The sequence below is a fragment of the Toxotes jaculatrix genome, chromosome 8 (assembly GCF_017976425.1).
Source record: "Toxotes jaculatrix isolate fToxJac2 chromosome 8, fToxJac2.pri, whole genome shotgun sequence".
Taxonomy (NCBI): domain Eukaryota; kingdom Metazoa; phylum Chordata; class Actinopteri; family Toxotidae; genus Toxotes; species Toxotes jaculatrix.
This window is the reverse complement of record NC_054401.1, coordinates 12,302,007-12,321,849: the sequence shown is the minus strand read 5'-3', so window position 1 is coordinate 12,321,849 and position 19,843 is coordinate 12,302,007. Positions and strand designations below refer to the sequence as shown.

General features: G+C 43.9%; 1 protein-coding gene and 1 non-coding gene across 3 annotated transcripts; one reads left to right on the top strand and one right to left on the bottom strand.

The window, feature by feature from the left end:
- The first annotated feature begins 72 nt into the window (after positions 1-72).
- invs (inversin) lies at positions 73-19,668 on the top strand. 2 transcript variants are annotated; one of them, XM_041045223.1, is made up of 19 exons: positions 73-143; positions 1,252-1,357; positions 7,341-7,440; positions 7,739-7,902; positions 9,314-9,487; positions 10,066-10,233; positions 10,360-10,540; positions 11,314-11,423; positions 11,509-11,680; positions 12,518-12,673; positions 12,864-12,985; positions 13,403-13,510; positions 13,617-13,723; positions 13,814-14,023; positions 14,944-15,155; positions 15,322-15,889; positions 16,490-16,632; positions 19,047-19,133; positions 19,215-19,668. In XM_041045223.1, exons 2-19 carry the CDS (start codon positions 1,355-1,357, stop codon positions 19,328-19,330), a joined length of 2,901 nt encoding a protein of 966 aa, XP_040901157.1. In that variant the 5' UTR covers positions 73-143; positions 1,252-1,354; the 3' UTR covers positions 19,331-19,668. The 2 variants fall into 2 exon arrangements, with proteins under 2 accessions (XP_040901157.1, XP_040901156.1); XM_041045222.1 differs by having other exon boundaries at positions 7,736-7,902.
- trnat-ugu lies at positions 18,773-18,845 on the bottom strand. Its single transcript has one exon. It is a non-coding gene; the product is annotated as a tRNA-Thr (tRNA).
- Positions 19,669-19,843: the final 175 nt, after the last annotated feature.

Below are 19,843 nucleotides of genomic sequence, written 5' to 3'. Positions count from 1 at the left end.
AAAACTCCAAGCATGGCGATTTCTTGCTTTGCAGCGGTGATGGTAGTTGTAGTACTTTGTCAATCAGACGGTGGAGATTCAACGGGACGCCTTGGAAGAAAACTTTCTAAAGATTCTCGTCTGAGAGGGAAGAAAATCAAACGGTAAATATAACACCGACGAAGGTGGAGCGGAAGGAACATCTTATAAAAATACAATAACATTGACGTTATACTCAGTTTATTCAGTGTCACAGTCTCTGTACGTCTTTAGTACGCTTCTGAATAACTGATTTCTCTTGAACAGGGGGGAGTTGCATCATTATGACTTTCTGTAATACTCTCTTCGCCCTGTTTTTCACCATCCAGCAATGCGTCTTATTGCATTGAGTAAAAACATACTTTGCACCACAAAATTTAAGTTAGAGAGCCTTTAGGTACTCTGATGCACAACTCTCCAAAATCCATTACATCACTAAATCCAGCAAAATCGTGTGTTTAGTTGCACTGGTGGAAGAAGTGCTCAAATCCTTTACTTAAGTGAAAGTAGCAATATCACATTGGGAAAACACTCTGATACAAGTAAAAGCCCTGCATTCAAAATTCTACTGGAGTAAAAGTGTAAATGTATTACCAGCAAAACAAAGTATCTCAAGTAAAAGTAATCATTTTGCAAAATGACCCCTTTATAGTTTTACGTTATGGATCCCCTAGATCCTGAAAGACATTGTTTAGAAATCAGGTGCTCAAAAGATATGTTTTTTGTAAAACAAAAGTGAGTCCAGTCAGCATCAAACAGAACTGACAATACACGTGTGGGTGTGCAGGGCCTTTAATTTATAAAAATGCATCAAAATCGATCTAAAATCAAAGTACTTGTGATTATAGTCAGATAAATGTAGTGCAGTAAAAAGTATAATATGTAGTGGAGTAGAAGTATAAAGTACAAGAACCTAAACTTTATACTTAAGTAAAGTACCTGAGTCAGTTTACTTATTTACTTTCCATCTGTGTTTAGTTGCTGCTTTAGCCAACTCAGGCTTCACAGCTCAAACCAAAGACTATCACTTAAACAAAAAATTGTTGCATCTCATCAGATTAGATTAGATTAGATTAGATTAGATTAGGCTGACTAAGAAAAACGATCCTCCACTCTGATGCATCCTCCCTCCGTTTGTGATCAGTACAGTGGCAGTATTATGCTGGCAGTTATTTGTGTGAACAGGTGGGCCGGTCTCAGTATGTGAGTGATCCTCTTTCTCTGTCCCGGCAGGAGTCAGGATCAGGGTAGGTAGGGGACCTGGACGTGCATCCACACCCACCAAGGATGCACTGAACTGGGAAACATCTGCTGAAGTGTCCCCTTCAACGCAGCTATGGTAAGAATCCAACTCACAGAGAGCAGCTACTGAGATTTAATTTAGGGTTATAAATCCCAGAAGAGTTTTATTTTCTTTAGTTACTGGGTGTATCTGTTGGTTACTTTGGTGTCTCCCCTATATTACTGGTTTGTAATTTTCCCTCAAGAGTCAAGACCATTGAGACCATGTGTAACAAATGGAATTCTATGTGGTGTAACAGCCTAATTGTTAAGGAGATTAAGGTGGAATGTTGAATTGAATCCCAGCATTAATATTTTATGGGATAAAGCTGTCCATAGGGGGTTCACAGTGTGTGTGCAACTCACAGATGGATTCGATGTCTCTCTCTCTCTCTCTCTCTCTCTCTCTCTCTCTCTCTCTCTCTCTCTCTCTCTCTCTCTCTCGCTCTCCCCGTCTCCCTGTCTGAATAGCAGTGATGGAGAGGCAGAGGAGCAGAATATCTTTCTTTAGCTTTAGTTAATGCTAAGAAATAAGAACAAAATAAACATCACAATAGCCAGAAAATCTTCCTCCTGTTTTGATTTATACCATTATGTCTGCTGAGCTATGAAAAATCACTTTATAGTTATTGCATTAAAGTAAGTAAAGTATTACAGAAATCAGTTTTACTTTTACAAAAAAGGCATAAATCACAAGTAAAGATAAAATGAAAACTGCAATACGATTGTAATGATGGATGATTACAAATATAAAGCCCAGCCCTATAGTATACCACTCAGCCGCCGGTTTATTAGGTTATAATGTTTAATAATAATGTATTGAGGTATTGAAGTGTACAGAGAGACATTTTTGTTATTTAGCCTATCCTCATTGAGTTAAGTGGGGTGGACAAAATAATAGAAACACTTGTCAGTATAACACAATACAGTTCATCAGCACCGGAAACCACCATCCTCCAAAATGGTTTAATCAACATCTCTCTACTAAAAACTAAACACCGCAACCTTCATGAAGGTCATTGCAGTCATTACACAACTCTTGTATTACACTACATTATTTTTTGCTGGGTGTCCTTAAGTTCTGTGTTTGTGTATGTTACTTCTATAAGTTTACTGACATTTTACTTGTAGAAAAGAAGTATTAAGTGTTAAGATCTACTACTTGCAGAGCTTGATGATGGAGTTATCACAGATGAATGTGATATTTTCTTCAGTATGTGTCTTTAAAGTTCAGTCCATAACTTCAAAACAGTTTACATTCATAATAGATAGCACTAGAATAAGTCAGATAGAACTGATATTTATAGAAAAAATATTTTGGATGTGACATCAAATAAGTGAACTTCTGGTGCAATAATTGAATGATTAAAGTTTTTAAGGGCTCTAATCATTTATTTCATTAGTGATTAATGTAATGATTTTCTTTTGATTAACTGGTTGTGTATTCTGTAAATATCTCTAGAAATAATAACATACAATATACACATACAGCACATTTTCTCAGGTAATCTTGTCTGAAGATGTAATGCATTATATTTGTATTTGTCTATCACATGACATGCAGTACACACCCATACCACTCTCCCAGCAATCTGGTTTCATCTGACTGTCCTCACCCTATTTTATCCTCTCCTCCCTTTTCTGTTTTCTCCATCTTTTTTCATTTCGCATTGCTTCCATTGATTTTTTTGTTTGTTTTTCCAGCTGATTATGTCCCTGTACTCTGATTCGCCGATGGGTACATTGCTCTCCACACTTTAATTGGACATTTAATTAGATCACAGTTTTAGTCCAATTAGACTCAGAGGTGTTGGGAAAAGGGAACGGAGGTGAGAAGAGGCAAAAGTCCCCCAAGCTGGTCTCTCTGTCTCCCTTCCCCCTTCTCGTTCTCTCACTCTTTTCACTTCGTCTGTCTTTTTCTGTCCGCCTTACTGTCTCTCTCCCACTCCCTCCTGAGGGCGGCTCATTAGTGATATAATGGGACGACACAAAACACACAGCTCCCCTAATTCTCAGAGTGTCTTGAGCAGCAGCTGAACCACACACACACACACACACGCACTCACGAGGTGACAAGATCTGTATCTGCTCACTATTGCAGAACTTGTGTTGCTGTTTAAGGTAGTATTTCGTCATAAACTCTTGTGCTCTTCCTCCCGTTTGGTACTGAAGCAAGGAAGGGGTAAGCGAAAGTGTTTTGAGACAGAGCCTGGGTATTATTAGTGCCTCTGATTAATCTCCAGTACCCGCCTGACAGTCTGCCAGTCACAGCAGCATCGACCAGCCCACATACACACACGCACACACACCACAAACATTAACAACATGCTGAGCAGAACCCTATTGACTCAGTGGAGTGCTCCGGTATGATATCACTACACCTAATGAGACTAAGATAAGCCTCATTACCAGCAGCGCTCGCTTACATGCTAGTCAAATGCAGGGCCATTCTGCAGCAGTTTTAGCTCCCCTATGGTTCCGCCCTCTTCCCCCTTTTGTTGTCATAGTCTTTGCACAGAGCTCAGACTCAGAGCATAAACAACACTGTGCCCCAGTGGGCGAAAACACATGGGCAAATGTAAACACACACCAACACACACCCAGATGTATGTGGATATGCACACCCTAATGCTCAGGTGTAAGTCCTCTGAGGACACAAGTCAATCTCTGTGTCCCTTGAGCAGTCACACACACACTCCACCTCCTACCCTCCACCCTCAGGAGAAAGATACCAGCCTGTACTTCATTCTCTACACACACATGCATCACTACACGTATCTGCATCTCTGATTTGTGTGTTCCCTCTCTATATGTCTTTGTACGTATATGTGTGTGCATATATAGATGTCGTGTGTGAACGACTGGCAGCAGGCAAGGGTGTTTTAGCCACAGGCATCACTACCTGACCCCCGTGGCTGTGAGATTGACAGCTGTGGTCCCGCCTAATTGCATTACTCTCCCAGGTGATTGGCTCACACCCTGGGGGCTCATTTGTCAGGATGCATTGTGGTAATGATGTAAATTAGCAGATCTATGTGTCACTCAGGCTTCTCCCCCCCTGCTGATTGGCCCCGCTGTGCCCCAGGACTCAGCCCCCAGCCGAGGGAGCCAGCTCATTGGTCCTTGGGGAACCAGGAAGTCCCCCAGAAATAGGGCTTTACAGATTGGGCATCCCTGTGGGCTGATATTATCCTTCCTCCCACCTCTTTACCTGTCAGTCAAAACCCAGGGACCTATCCCTGCAGCCTCTATCTCCTATCTGAGACATAGATACACACACACACACAGACACAGGACATGTAGGTGGTATTGGCACTTGTAACAACCCCATGTTGACTAAGACCCTAAACATACTCTATTATAACTGTATAAATGGTATAAAAACATGCTTATATAAAAAGTGTGGATATGTGTGTGTATGTGTGTGTATGCAGTTGTCTAGAATTGGAATAAAGGCCACAGGCTCTGGCTCTGTTCCCTGCTGCATACCCAGCATGTCCTAGCTATGTCCTCTATCAAAAGCAGACACCTTCACAGTGACAGACAGCTAGAGAAACATATAGACAAACACACTGTTTACCAACCTGCACATGCACGCTCACACACACACACACATACACACATACACTTTGACTCCCTGGTTTCTTTGCCCGTCTGTCTCAATAGCAGCAATTGAAGTGTGAGTTACAGCACGCGTCTGGTGTGTGTGTGTGTGTGCATGTGTCAGGAGGCAGCAGTGTGTGCATGCGTAGCACTCCTGTAGTGTCGCTGAAAGGTTTCGTGGGAGTGTCTAGGTTCTTTGTTAAACTCACTGCGGTTATATGAGGCCGAATATGAATAAAGACTAAATAATGTCAGCATCAGCATGAATCAATACTTACACAGATGTACAATCACTTGGTCTGGACCTCAGCCCATGATCAATGGTTTTCTCTGAGTTATTGTCTTCATATTAACAAGTGGAGTGCTCCCTGAGGAACACGTATGAATGGATAAATGAGACCACTCCACACCTCTCAACAGGACCTGGTGTTGTTTTTACACCGTCCTTTGTTTGATTTCAGACACTGCATCGCAAAAGCCTTTTTAGCCAAATTTGGATGCACCGTAGGTGTTTCCAAAACACTCAGGTCCTCATGAAACTCTAATTGCCTGCTCTTGGCGATATGAATGTCCCTCACACAGGTTCAAATATCGACTCATGTCCCTCCCTGTCAGTGTTTGAACAAATTATAGCTTTTTTTTCTGTATCTAAGATTATTCATAAATCAATTCATATTTTTATTGTGGCAGCTGGGGGCTTGCATATTGACTCCAAAAATACAGGAAAAGATCAAAATAAGTCAGCAAAAGTGAAGGAAAAGTTTGGAATAAGCTCTGAAACTGACTGAAAAGTAGCACTGCAAACATCTGATCATCTCATATAGTTCTCTGCGTAACAGGATGTTAATGTCAGAAACATGATATTACTCATCCTGAAGTGCAGCTATGGCATCTCTGTTATATCTGCATGTGTTAGATATTAGTATTTGCAGACTGGATGTGTGTATGTGCGCGTGCACATGCATTACTGACTGAGTAATCATTGTAAATTGGAGATGCTTAGAGATGTTTGTGGTTGATTTTGGTAAAGCCCCTGTAAAAACTCTCTCTCACGGAAAATCATTTCCCATGACGTGGCACATGTGCCAAACACGCACACACTGACACTCTCAAACACACCTTTAAGTGCCGCACCTACCATCTTTTCCCTCCTGCCCTCCTGCTTTATGCACACGTAGACCTACTTGGCAATAAATGTAGTAACTAACCTGTATAAAGTGTTCGCCGCTACTTGGCAGAGCGTGAGAAAGCAGTGAGTATGATGGGTAATTGCCATGCTGCACGCAGTGTCTACAGGAGCACTCTTTATGAGGTGATGGCGGGGAGGGAGAGGGGGATGAGAAGGAAGGATGGAGGACACCGGAGTATTTCCTCCTCCCTTCAGATCATTCAGTCTCCTACCAAGAATTTAATAGTTCTCAAGATTAAAACAGAAGTAATCAACTTGCCTATACTTTATCAATAACTCCTATCTGTTGTAAAAGAAAAAAGAATCTTTGTCCAGTTTCTTAAGTACTGAATCTAACTGTGTGAACGTTAATGAAAATGTCTTGGAGAAATCTCAGATTGTGGCGTGAGTTTGTGCCTCCAGCATTTATGTGTTTAGGGGCAATAATTGATTTCTGTGTTGTGCCCCGCAGGGTTTGTCCCACATCTCTAAACCCACACACACACACACACACACAGCAAGGCATGCTGCAGTATTAATGAGACATGAATAAGACATGAAGAGAGACCCCCCTCTTACACACTCACACAGGGTCTCCCCCTCCCCAGCTGCTTCCTGTCTGCAGATTACCCAGCTTTCACTGGGCTCTGGTTAAGTGGGGCCAGGAAGAGATTTAACCCCCTCAGCAGGAGCAGACACATACACATACAAATGTGCGCACACACACTCACTCACACACACTCCCTACTGTCAGGAAACATTAGCTTGCTTATTACATTATCGGAAACTATCTGTTTTATGGTGTGGTTGACTGCTGACAGAGCTTCAGGTATTTAACTGGCTGCAATATGACCAGTGTTTAAGAATAAATATTTGCTACTTTATGGCTCTTATCTAGTAACAGTGACGGCAGAAAAAATGTAAACTAACTGCTAGAGCTTGAGGTGTAACGTTGACTATTTGGTAAAAATTTAAAATGGGGTCTGTGAATCACTTATCTAATATTTCTTTTAATTTTTTTCTGGGGGCTGGAAGGGATTTTTAGACTTCAAGTTTATCCTATTTCATTAAGCATATCCATTAAAACCTTTCTTATTATAGCCCATAATATACTATTATTCATGAACTACTCGACTGTATGTGTGTTTATTTGTGGGGTGTGCTTGTGGCTAAATGAATGGAAAGGAAAATGTCGAGACTCAGCTGATAAGTAAGCTGAGTGTATGTTGCTGCAGGTTGAATTGTGACCTTCCATCTGTTTGTGTTACAGGCCTCAGCGACGTCTAGCCCGGGACCTGCCTCTCTGGGCTCCCAGGTTCATGCTGCAGCTGTCAATGGAGATAGGAGTGCGCTCCTCAAACTCATCACAGGTAAGCAGCACACAGACTTCTAAAGCATATTACAGGTTAATTCACCCTCTCATCTGCATCAGGAATTCAGGGCGGGGCATTATGATTTTATGATATGAATCTTAACCACTAGTCCACCAAGACACCCCAAGTACATAGGTGCAGTTCCATCAAAAGCCACATAATTGTGCTTTCTGTTTATACATTGAGCTGAAAATTCAACACATATTGACCCAAAACTTGGTTTCCATTAACATTTACCCTCTGACTTAAACCCTCACCTGTGCTTTCTTTGTATATGTGTGTGTGTGTATAGCAGAGCCCTCACTGCGGGACCGTGAAGACCAGTTTGGTCGGACCCCTTTGATGTACTGTGTGCTGGCAGACCGCCTGGATTGTGCAGAGATTCTGTTGAAGGCCGGAGCCTCGGTCAACAAGACCGACCACAGCCAGCGCACCGCTCTGCACCTCGCTGCACAGAAGGTATGGACATCCGTAAAAACACAGACGTAACAAAAGAGCACACACAGATGCTGACTATTGTACCTGTAGGAGCCCTTTTTATGGCATGAAGATGACAGTTAATTCACAAGAACTGATGCGAGTGGTATTATAAAGGTGGAATGAATATGAAGACTAGTTGTAATCTCACTTAATTGCAAAGAGAAATTTTGACAGGCCATAAGCTCCAGTGGGAAGCCAGTGCCCCCTAGTGGTTGTAGCTATGGCCTTAGGGCTTGTGGTGGGGAACATCAACTGATTATAATCCTGCCACACAAACACTGTAGCTACGACTTTCACTTAGACACACTCTTATAAATAAACAATTATTCTGCCACGGAAACCTATGAAAGGAGAGCAGCTCAATGTGCTTTTCACTTGAGTCTAGACTTAGGACCAGTCAGAGGAGACAACATTAATGAGAACATCACTAGGCAGGGTAGTCTGTGCTCTCTAGAGGTATATAGCTGGAGAACAGTGGGATGTGGTACTAATAATATCTCTTTACAACTCAGTTAGTTATCGGTACCTTCTTTTATGGGAGTGTACTGACACAGGATCATAATATCATTGAAGAAGGAGGGGAGGTAATAGGTTATTGGGGTCCGTCTCATAGATAGGGAGTGTGTGTGTGTGTGTGTGTGTGTGTGTGTGTGTGTGTGTGTGTGTGTGTGTGTGTGTGTGTGTGTGTGTGCGCGCGCGCGTGTGTGTGTGCGTGTGTGTGTTGGGGGATGCTAGTGATGGGAAGCCCTGTCTCTTTGACATCTGATCAATAAGTGGCTGAGACAGCGAGAGAGGCCAGGGATTACCGATCTAATTGGACTGAGAATAGGGAGGACTGGAACACACACTCACACACACACATACACATACACTCACACACACACTTGCAGTCTAGATGCATGCTCACACACAAGATAGATCCGTCAGACTGTGGCGTTGTGGTCACAGGATGGCAAACATACAAAACACACTCACACGTGTATACGGTCATGCCCACATGCCCACACACACACACACACGCCCAGGAGGACAGCTGTTGCACAATGCCTCACCCAGTGGTCTGGTGGTGTGAGGCCAGAAATGAGGATCATGATGACGATGATGATGTGTAGGGGACGACAGGTAGAGAGCGGCTGCTCTGTCAGGCCTCAGAGTCACTGTTTACTGTTTAACAGCTCATCTCACACGCTGAGCAGAGAGGGAGGAGAAGGGAACAAAGATGGATGACCTGCGGATTGAACCAGACACCGCTAAAAGCCTGGGGAGTCTGTGTGTGTGGGAGTGTGTGTGTCATTGCTGCTGGTTCGTGACTAATACTGAGGAGAAGTGGTGATTTCTGAGCTACTTTTTAGCACAGTTTTTCGAGTGTATGTGCAATTGTGTGTTGCAGGGGAATGTGCGTTTCCTGAAGCTGCTGTTGTCGAGGCGTGCTAACTGGCTGCAGAAAGATCTAGAGGAGATGACCCCGCTCCACCTGGCCACCCGACACCCCTCCCCAAAAGCCCTCGCCCTGCTGCTCAAACACATCGGACCTGGAGAGGTTGACACACAAGACAAGAACAAGGTGCTGCTGTACAAGTACACCCAAGTTTTTAGAATACTATTTGTCCTCAGTCAGAAACCAGCCAGTCTGGGCGTCTGACCAATAATATGAAAAGAGATAACTGACTGAAAATAGTTTGTTAGAAGCAGCAGAAATTAGAGGTCATACACACATGAACACTGAGAAGCACACTAACACAGCACTGAATGATTTAACAATCTGTGGCTTTGTCCTGTGTTCTGCTGATAAGACCACAAACACACAAACACACTGTCTCCTCTGTCTGTTGGAGCTGATGTGTATCTGACATCAGTAGCTAGTTTTGTAATAATCCAATATGCATCATCATGTCAGATGACAGTGGTTTGAGCAAATCTCAGAATAGTTCAGTAGCCGTCATGGAGGCAGTATCTGGGTTACGATCTCAGCTCTCTGCTGGATCTTCAGTGTGAGCTTTGTGTAGCAGTTGCCCTCATATTTCCCGGCCATGTCATAGTAGAGTAATTTTGTGAACGTAAATGGAAACCTGGTATTACAACAGCCCCCTCTGTTTTCAACTCCATTCATCATCTCTGTCTCTCCCTTTTCTGTTTTTACAGCAAACTGCTTTACACTGGTCAGCGTTTTATAACCGACCAGAACACGTCCGCCTCCTGATCAAGCACGATTCCAACATCGGCATCCCAGACAGCGAGGGCAAGATCCCCCTGCATTGGGCCGCACACAGTCAGGAGCCCAGCGCCACACAAACTGTCCGCTGTATACTGGTACACACCACTGTGCAGGCATACACACTCACACAACTGAATTTAACATCATCCTCCATCCTCACCCATCAGCCTGCATGTGTTTTTTCTTTTCTGTGGTGTGTGTGTGTGTGTTCATGTATGAAGGAGGCAGCTCCCACTGAGTCCCTGTTGAACTGGCAGGACTATGAGGGGCGGACGCCCCTGCACTTTGCTGTTGCTGACGGTAACGAGGCAGTGGTGGAGGTGCTGACATCTTACGAGGGCTGTAATGTGACAGCTTATGATAACCTCTTCAGGACGCCACTGCACTGGGCTGCTCTGCTCGGTGAGTGAACACATCTTGAATGTGACCTGCTGCAACCTAAATGACAGCCATCCAACTAAAATTAAAGACTTAAGGCAGTGTGCGCATTTATGTCCCATTTCCCCAAAAACAAAATTCTAATTTGACAAAATTTTACACAGGTTGGCTGAGTTAAAGCCAAAATGGACTTTAACTCATTTAATTTTATCATATGGGTCGTTTTGACTCATATGATAAAATTAAGTTTTATTTCTTTTTAGCCAGTGTTGGCTGGTTTGTCAGTAGGTCCACCATTGTCCAGTGTCTATGCACTGTGCCCAGAGGAGGACTCCTAATGACTCTGGTGGTCTGGTCCCCTAACATTTCCTCTAGCGCCACTAGCCAAAGTTTTTTCAAAATTTCAGTTTGACACTTTTGTTCATGACCAAATACCTGCAAAACTAACGACAACCTCATCAGCTTCAGCTGTACTTTGTGCTTAGCGCTAATTGTGCTAACACGCTAAACTAAGATGGTGATCATAGTCTTATTTCTTTGGGTTTATTGTTATTAAAAGCAGTTTTTATTTCACCACACAAAGACAAATTGTTAGTAATTACATAGCAAATAGTGACAGTTGACTTCTGTTGACTTCATGTGGGGTTTTTCCTGTTCTGTTAACAGTTTGTAAAGTAAACCGAAAACGTTTAAGTGCCTTTGTTGGACAGTATAGCTGAGCAATTGTTCCTGTTCCTTACTTAGTCATGTCCCTGTCATTATCTGTCACCCCACCAATGTAAACGTGTGTTTTTCAGGCCATGCCAAAATTGTCCACCTGCTGCTGGAGAGAAACACATCAGGCACTATTCCCTCAGACAGCCAAGGAGCTACACCTCTGCACTATGGAGCTCAGAGCAACAATGCTGTGAGTCGCACAGTCTCACTCTATATGTTCAGCCTTCTTCTGACAATGTAGGGTCGTAGGTAACTGTCTGTCCATGTGTGAGCAGGAGACAGTTGGTGTGTTCCTGTCCCACCCCTCGGTGAAGGACGAACCCGATCTGGAGGGGCGGACGGCCTTTATGTGGGCCGCTGGGAAGGGCAGTGATGATGTCATCCGCACCATGTTGGCCCTCACCCCTCACATTGACATCAACATGGCCGACAAGTACGGAGGCACCGGTGAGCACCTGAGAAACACGAGGAGGAACTGAGGCTCCTCTAAACTGCTTTGTCTTTTCTTAGGGCGTGGTGATGCAAACCATCCTGGTCATGTTAGTGCACACATACACAAACATCTTTATCCCCGTTTTGTTTGTCTTTTCAGAGCATGGCCTGCCCTCTCATTTTAGGCTAGGGAAGATGATGATGATGATGATGATGTCACAGGGGATTCCCCCCAAGGTGCTAGAGAGACTGCGAGAGTGAGGGAGGGAGGGAAGTGATACTGTCAGCAAAATTAGCGTGAGCTTGCTGAATAGACTCCCACCACTGCCAGCACTGTCCTCTGACAAACACACTCACACACATGCAGACATGCTCTGACCCCCTGGGCTGTTTGGATGTATAATCTCCATGGCGATAGCCCCTCTGCTCAGCCAGGCGGTCACTGTTTATGCATGCATAACATGCGGTGGTTGAGTCATGCTAATGAGATGGTGTGAAGGGCAGTGAAGCTGACTGGTGCCCAGATCACTTCCATGTACTTGACTCTAGTCTGTACTGTCTGGGGAATGGGGGTGGAGGGTGTGTGTGTGGGTGGGGGGTGGGGGGAGGGGGGATGCTAGCCACAAGGAGGCTGAAGTGTATTGCTCCTCATTAAATTTCCCTGTCTGTTTAACCCTCCATTAACCAGGCTTTAGCCACAGCCGGAGAGGAGTGAAGGGGGTGAATGAACAAGGAGGAGGCAGATGAGGGAGGAGCAGTTATCCTGAGGGTGTTTATCATCCAGTTAGATTCAGGACCTCGTATTCTTATATCACAGTACTTTTGTAAGTGTGTGTGTTTGTGTTCACATAGCACTCCATGCAGCCTCCCTGTCAGGCCATGTGAGCACAGTGAAGCTACTTTTGGAGAAGGGAGCGATGGTCGACTCTCTGGATGTGATGAAACATACACCGCTGTTTCGCGCCTGCGAAATGGGGCACAGAGATGTCATACTCACACTCATCAAAGGTGGGTGTACTTTGTGCATATGTACAAGCATCGTTATACATTCTCATTTTCAGTAACATGGTGAGTATTCATATTTACCTGGCAATTCTAGAGCCATTGCAGTAATAAAGATTATTTGTGTGTTGCACACAGAAATCTTTACATGCATCAGTTAAATGCCTCAGCTGAAATGTAAATGTTCTGAGTAAAGGTTCTGCACGTGTGGACCTGGTAGACGTGGATGGTCACACTGCTCTGCACTGGGCTGCCCTGGGAGGAAATGCTGAGGTCTGCCAGATACTGATGGAGAATGGGATCAGTCCTAATGTACAGGTATGAATGTTCTGCAGAGCAGCAGATGCTCTCCTTAATGAACATTTTCAGAGTCAGTCCCTTTGTTTCTCTGGACTGTGCAGCTCTAGTTTTCCATCCACAATCCTGGTTTAGAGTTTAGTATATCGACAACAGCAGTGGATAGCAAACAGTATAGCAGTGTAGCAAACCTAAGAAGTAATTTCAAATCACTTTAGTCAGAGGTGTTCCCAGCATCCATCTGTGTATTACAGCAAAAAAAACATTTTTACAACCATTTATTTGGTTGGTTGAATCAAAATTTAAAAATGTGGGACTAAACCTCCCTGTGTACTTCACAAGCAAAGAGTATGAAATCAGGATCGGCCTCATAAATCCTGTCCTACTCTTTCAATTGTTTAGCACTTGACTGTTGAATATTTGACTACTTCTGGACAGGACCAGGCAGGACGGACTCCTCTGCAGTGTGCTGCTTATGGCGGCTACATCACCTGCATGGCTGTTCTCATGGAGAACAATGCTGATCCAAACATACAGGACAAGGAGGTAAGGATCTTCTCATATGTCCACAAATGGAGCAACACTTCTTTCTGTTATCTCAACTTTTGGACACAGTGTGAATGGATTCTTCTTTTTTGTTACGGGTGCTCAGGGGCGGACAGCTCTTCACTGGTCATGTAACAATGGCTACCTGGATGCTGTGAAACTGCTGCTGGGCTACAGTGCTTTTCCTAATCACATGGAGCACACTGAGGAGCGGTGAGGACAGAGCCATTCAAGAAGGCGGAGACAGTAAAGTGTAAGTGGGACGACTGATCCATGAATGACACTGGTGTTTGTGTTGAGCAGGTACACCCCACTGGACTACGCTCTGCTGGGGGGGCACAGTGAGGTGACTCAGTTTATGCTGGAGCACAGCGCTCTGTCCATAGCAGCCATCCAGGACATTGCTGCTGCCTCCATCCAGGCTGTCTACAAGGGCTACACTGTCCGCAAGGCCTTCAGGGAGAGAAAGCAGCTCCTCATGAGACACGAGCAGCTGCGCAAGGATGCAGCTAAGTGAGTGATGAGTTTACATACATACACACACGCACACAAACATATTTACGTGAACTGAGACGTAGAGTACACAGAGCCACAAAGATACTGAAGCCTTAGTCACTGTTTCTGTGATTATAAGATGCTTGTATTCATTGTGAGGCTCTTATTAACATCCCTCTATTTGTCACACGATACCTTTTGCATTTTACCTTTACATGGACTGTGTTAACCTCTCATTCCTGTTTGTGTCTTCATTATCTGTCTCTGTCTTTTGTCTCTCACCCCTATAGGAACAGTCACACTCTTTCCATATCTATCTTTCTTTCTGTCATCCCTGCACACACATATGTCTTCCCCCTGTCGTTCTGTTTTAGCTTGTCCTCCTTTTGCCATTTGCTCACCAGTCTCTCCTTTATTGTCTTACACAATGCTGTTGAGAAGTAAATTTATTTTAAGAGGGCACATTGACTTGAGCTTTTTCTTCTTGGTATTTTAAGCAGGCAGTTTAATTGAGATGTAAGTCTTGTGAGATGATTTTCTTACAAAGTACTGAAAATATTCTGCCAGTATCTTGCCTAGTCATATTTTTTCCCCAATAGAAAACCAACTTGTGACCAAATGCATAAACTTTTTATTGCTCCACACAAAAAGAAACTGGTATTGGCTTGACATGTGCCCAGAAGTTGCAATTTTCAACTATATGTCCTGTCTCTTTAAACATTATAATAACTGAACAGTTTACATTTTTAAAGATTATGAATAGATGTAGAAAATGTAGAATGTAGTGATGAGCATTGGCCTAAATAATCAGTGTCAAGGAGGCAATCTCATTTTTGTGCATGGATTTTACAACAATTTTTTTCACTTGGATCTTGGCTGTTCATGTGGTACATTTACATTCAAGACCTTTATCAGGTCCGACCATTCTTTGTGTTTAGAAAACGAGAAGAAGAACAGCGGAGAAGAGAAGCCGTGCAACAGGTTTCAGCATCCACTGCAGAGAAATGGAGGGTCTCTTTGGTGAGAGCAGAGCAGGAAAAGCTCTCTTTAGTCAACATCATGGAGGACTTATCCATGAATGACTCTGTGGTGGAAACAAAGAAATCATCCAAAGCTGAAGGCACCAAGAGCAAAGAGGAGAGACACAAAGGTACAAACATGCAGAAATCCTTCAAGTTGTTATGAGACAAGTTGCAGTTTGAATTGTGAATGAAAATGGGTTGACATTTAAAATGTTGTTAGACCTTAAAATAAACTTTTCTCTGGGACATTTTATTAATTTGTTTATCAAAATGCCTTAATTCCACCCCCACCAGCTCACAAAAGCAGATCCTCCAGAAGAAGCAAAGCAGCTGAACCGCATGACGTTGCTGAGGCTTCGAGCCACCACAGTCATGTTACCGGTGACACAGTTCCCGGTGCTCCCCAGACCACCAGGCTGAAAGAACTTCTCTCTCCTGCCAGCTGCAGTCAGCCACCCGGCTTCAAACCCAGACCCCCCTCCGCGCCCAAAGTCAGGGAACGACCTTCATCGATCACAGGCACTCCTTCCACAAGTGTCGTCTCTATGGACCAAGCTGAGATCAGTTCCAGAGGACGCATCCCTCTAAAAAAGAGTGTGCAGACTGTCCCTGGCAAGACTGATGCTCACACCTCTCCACAAAAGCACAGAAACCACAAGGAGCAGACTTCAGAGAGGGCCGCTACCAAAGACCAAACTCACATTCCCTCATTAAGAAGCAGTTCATCTTTAAACCACAAAAGCCCCTCCAGAAAGACTGGCACACATGCACCAATCTCAACACGCACACACAGGGGACAGGACAAAGAGCAACGCAGGAGGAGGAACGAGGCTGCAAGAATCATCCAGCGAGCCTGGCGAAGGTGAGTTTGCGTGTTTGGGTTTGTGTTCATACCTGGAGGGGTGCTCAGTAGCTGAAGCTTCTGTGGCTGTGGGAGATTGGCAGTACCATGTGGTGCCCACATGTGCCCTCGCCCTCATACATGCCAAGCGGTTCTCATCTCTGCTGTAACACCGCCCCATCTTCAGTCTGGATGCCATCAACACTTGAGCAGTAGGGGGGAGAGCGTGGGAGATGGGTGAGACAAGGAGGCAGGGGACAGACGGGCTATAATCTAGAGCTTTCATACTGCTTTAACAAGAGGCTAAAAGTTCAGCCGTGCTGCTCTAATAGCTACCAGCAGCCTCCCTGTGCTTTTCTCTCCCTCTTACACACTCTGTGTTTCTCTTAGACGCTGCCAGTGCACCACAGGAGGCCCTCTGTTTCCATTCAGCTTCACAATTATATTCTGTATGTTGCTGCCTATTAACTGCCTTGAATAAACTCTGTTTACTTTGTTTATGCTTAGTGAGTATTAGTGTGAGGACTTGCCAGCTTTTGAACCTTTGAACGCTGTCAGAGGTTTTGTTTTTTTATTGAGGGACGTGAAAGTGTATGCGCTTGCATGGATGTGTGTCGGCAGGTTCCACGCACGCAGGCAGAGAGGGTTAACGGCCAGCGAAGAGGTGGAATCAAACTATGTCCAGAGCAGGAAGAGGATGGATGTCAGAGCTCTGCCCTCTAAACCAACTGCGACTAAGAGCTCTGTGCTTCAAAGTATCTATGGTGAGATAACTTGCATGCCACGTTTGTGATTAACTTTCTATGGAGATATACACTCATTTGTCAGTTTATTAGGTACACCTAGCTAAAACTAATGCAGTCTTATACAACAGTCCTGCAATAAATCCTCCCTTCCTGAAGGTTACTATGGTCCGTTTTTGTTGATACTTTGTTAAAGAGGCGTTGATGTGTGATCATTTCGAAGGCTGCACTTTGTGGTGATGTTGAACTGTGTTCACAGGGGTTCCTATTATTTTGTCCACCCCATTCAAATCTATGAGGTTGGGCTAAACAACAGACACACACACCTCTTTGTATGACACAGTACAGTTCAACAGCACTACAAACTGTAGCCATTAGTGTTAGCTAGGTGTAACTGAGTGTAGATATAAAATAAAATTAATCTCTAATATTTTCACATAAACATAGAAATAATAAAGTTTGAGGATTCAGATTAAAAACACAAGTGATGTCTGTTATGTAAGTTACCCAGTGAAATAAAATAATCGTAGACACTAACAAAATTCCACTTAAACACACACAAAACCCAGTAGAGCCCCTTTCCTAAACTATCCATCCCTCCTGAACCATTGGACAAATATTACAAAGAAAGGAATTTTAATCTTATGTACCGGTATTTCTTTCTCAAACATTTGTATAAATTTGTATTTACTTGAGTCCTATGAAAGCATCCTAAAGTCAGCACTGAAAAAGGATGTGACGTCATGGCAAGAACAGGGTGAACAGAGATGTGGAATAATGTGCATCAAAGGTCTGTAGTTGGACTCAAACCAGGGACTCTGCAGTTCATGTTTGGCGCTTTTAAACCCCCAGCTCACAAACACGATATGCTGTGTGTGTGTGTTTCTAAGTGACTCACTTGGAAACACACACACAGCAGCAGCAGCAGCAGCTTTTGCCCCATGTGATTCAGTGCTGGTTTACCCCTTAAGGTGGGTGTCGTTCTATCTTCATTGAAAATACAAGAACACCCCAACATTGCAAACAGACAGATTTTGCGTGATTAAAACTGGAGATGAGGATGGTTTACCAGTGTAGAAGATGCCGTAAGTGACTAATTCTGGGAACAGGAACCCGTGTAAATGTCTGGGTGATGCTTCAATCCACATACCAGGATGGTATCAGCTTGGTTCCCTCTGTGGAACCTGTGGTAGGGTTTCGCCCCACAGACAGGTCTGACCTTCATCACACATCACCAGGTGATGATGGCAGGACGGACAGAAACCTTGCTGCGCCAAAACATACAAGCACGCACGCTGTCTCTGCTCACAGATGGACAGATATATGCCCCCCCGTCACCACCACCACCTCAAAACTCCAACCCAACCTTCTGACGTGGTTTTCCCCTCCCCCTTCTCACCTCACCTCCCTCTCTCTCCCTCTTTCTCTCCTTCTCTCTCTCTCTGACAGTCCTGGCACTGTGAAAAGTTCAGAGCTGTCATGGGGAATGTCAGACGACTGCGTAGAGCTATCCGCAGAACACACACACACGCACGCACAAGCCCCGACATGGTGCCACACACACACATTCATGAAAATCATTCTCTCATTTGCACCCTCATTTTTTTCTGAGAAGTAGAGATTTGACACACAACTCTGGGCTGGGTCACACCGCTCGCTTAATCATAATAAACCATTTTTTAAATTGCATGTTAATTATTTTATCTCAAATATATCTCTATATCTGTTCATCTACCTGTAGCAACACACCTGGAGAGACAGAAATGTATTTTTGCACCAGCAAACATTGTCGTAAAAAACATAATAAAGCCCAATTATTTATTACCACTGTGGTCCTTCAACACTAGACAATCACTTACACTACACATCCAAATTGAAATGGTAAAGTCATAATATAAAACAGGCACCAAGTTACTAAGCTCTCTGACATGTTTGAGACTTATTGGAAGATTATTCTATTGTTTTGCTGCAAAATAAAATAAGTATGGATAAAATACATTTTACAGGTCAAACTGTATTAAATCTGTTGAACTACCTCTAGTAGAACACCTCCCAGTGTCTTCAATCCGTGACAAGTACTTCTCCTAAGACACTGGCAGTGTTTTAATCATGTAGCTGTTTGCTTGTCATCAGTAAGAATAAAGTAAAAACAATAATTTTAAGGCCCCAGCGAGATTTGAACTCGCGACCCCTGGTTTACAAGACCAGTGCTCTAACCACTGAGCTATAGGGCCTTTGTTATGCTCCCCTATGTCTTTTAAGAATAAAAAGACTACACCCTGAACAACCATGGGTGTGCACCCTGACCAGTACAACCAGTCACAGGTGTGTCTTGCACTTTGATATACAGCACCAGCTGGTTGAATTCAGGAACTGTTCGCATGATGTAACTGGATGGAGATATCATCTAAACATTTTTCTTGACTGTCCTTTAGGCAACTCTATGGCCAGACGAGGGCGTTCACTGCGGGGCTCTCAGTCTCAGCTGCTCCTGGACATGCCGCTACGCACCCAGAGCCAGCGTAAGTGTGTGCACGTATACAAACACACACTTATATCAACTTAAAGTCTCTAAAAGTTAATTTTATGTGGTTATTTAACAGTGAGCAGTATAGACTGTGTACACCTGACTGACGCGGTGGATCAAGCCAAGCAGTTCTCTTACCACCTGAGACCACATAGCGCTGGACAGGGGACCAGAGGACGGGGAAAACATTGAAGCTACACACACACACACACACACACCTCATGTTCTTTGATGTTTTCTCAGCTGGCTGGCGGCCTTACCTCTATAGAATTACTATACACATTGTTCGCTCAATGTGCCAAGCTTTCTAAAATTAAGCCATATGACATCAGAGCCATGACCTCACAGGGTGGGGTTAAGTCTACAGAAATGGTGTGTGTAAAAGATAACCTTTCATCCATTGTGGAAGGAACACATACACACTCCATCTCCCTCATTCTCCATCGCTCTCGCACACACACTGAGATAACCTTTCCTCCTGCTGTGGAGAATGAGGCCGTCTATCAACAGCCGGTCATACAGATAGCCCACCTGCAGCCACAGAGACACACACACACACACACGTAAGTTACTCTACACATCAGTCTGGTCTTTAAGTGCTTTCCCTCTCCTCTCAAGAGAAAGATGTATTTCTTAACTGTGCAGTTTTTATTTACTTTATTATGCATTTTCACACAAATAATCCTCCACTGTGTAATTTTGGAA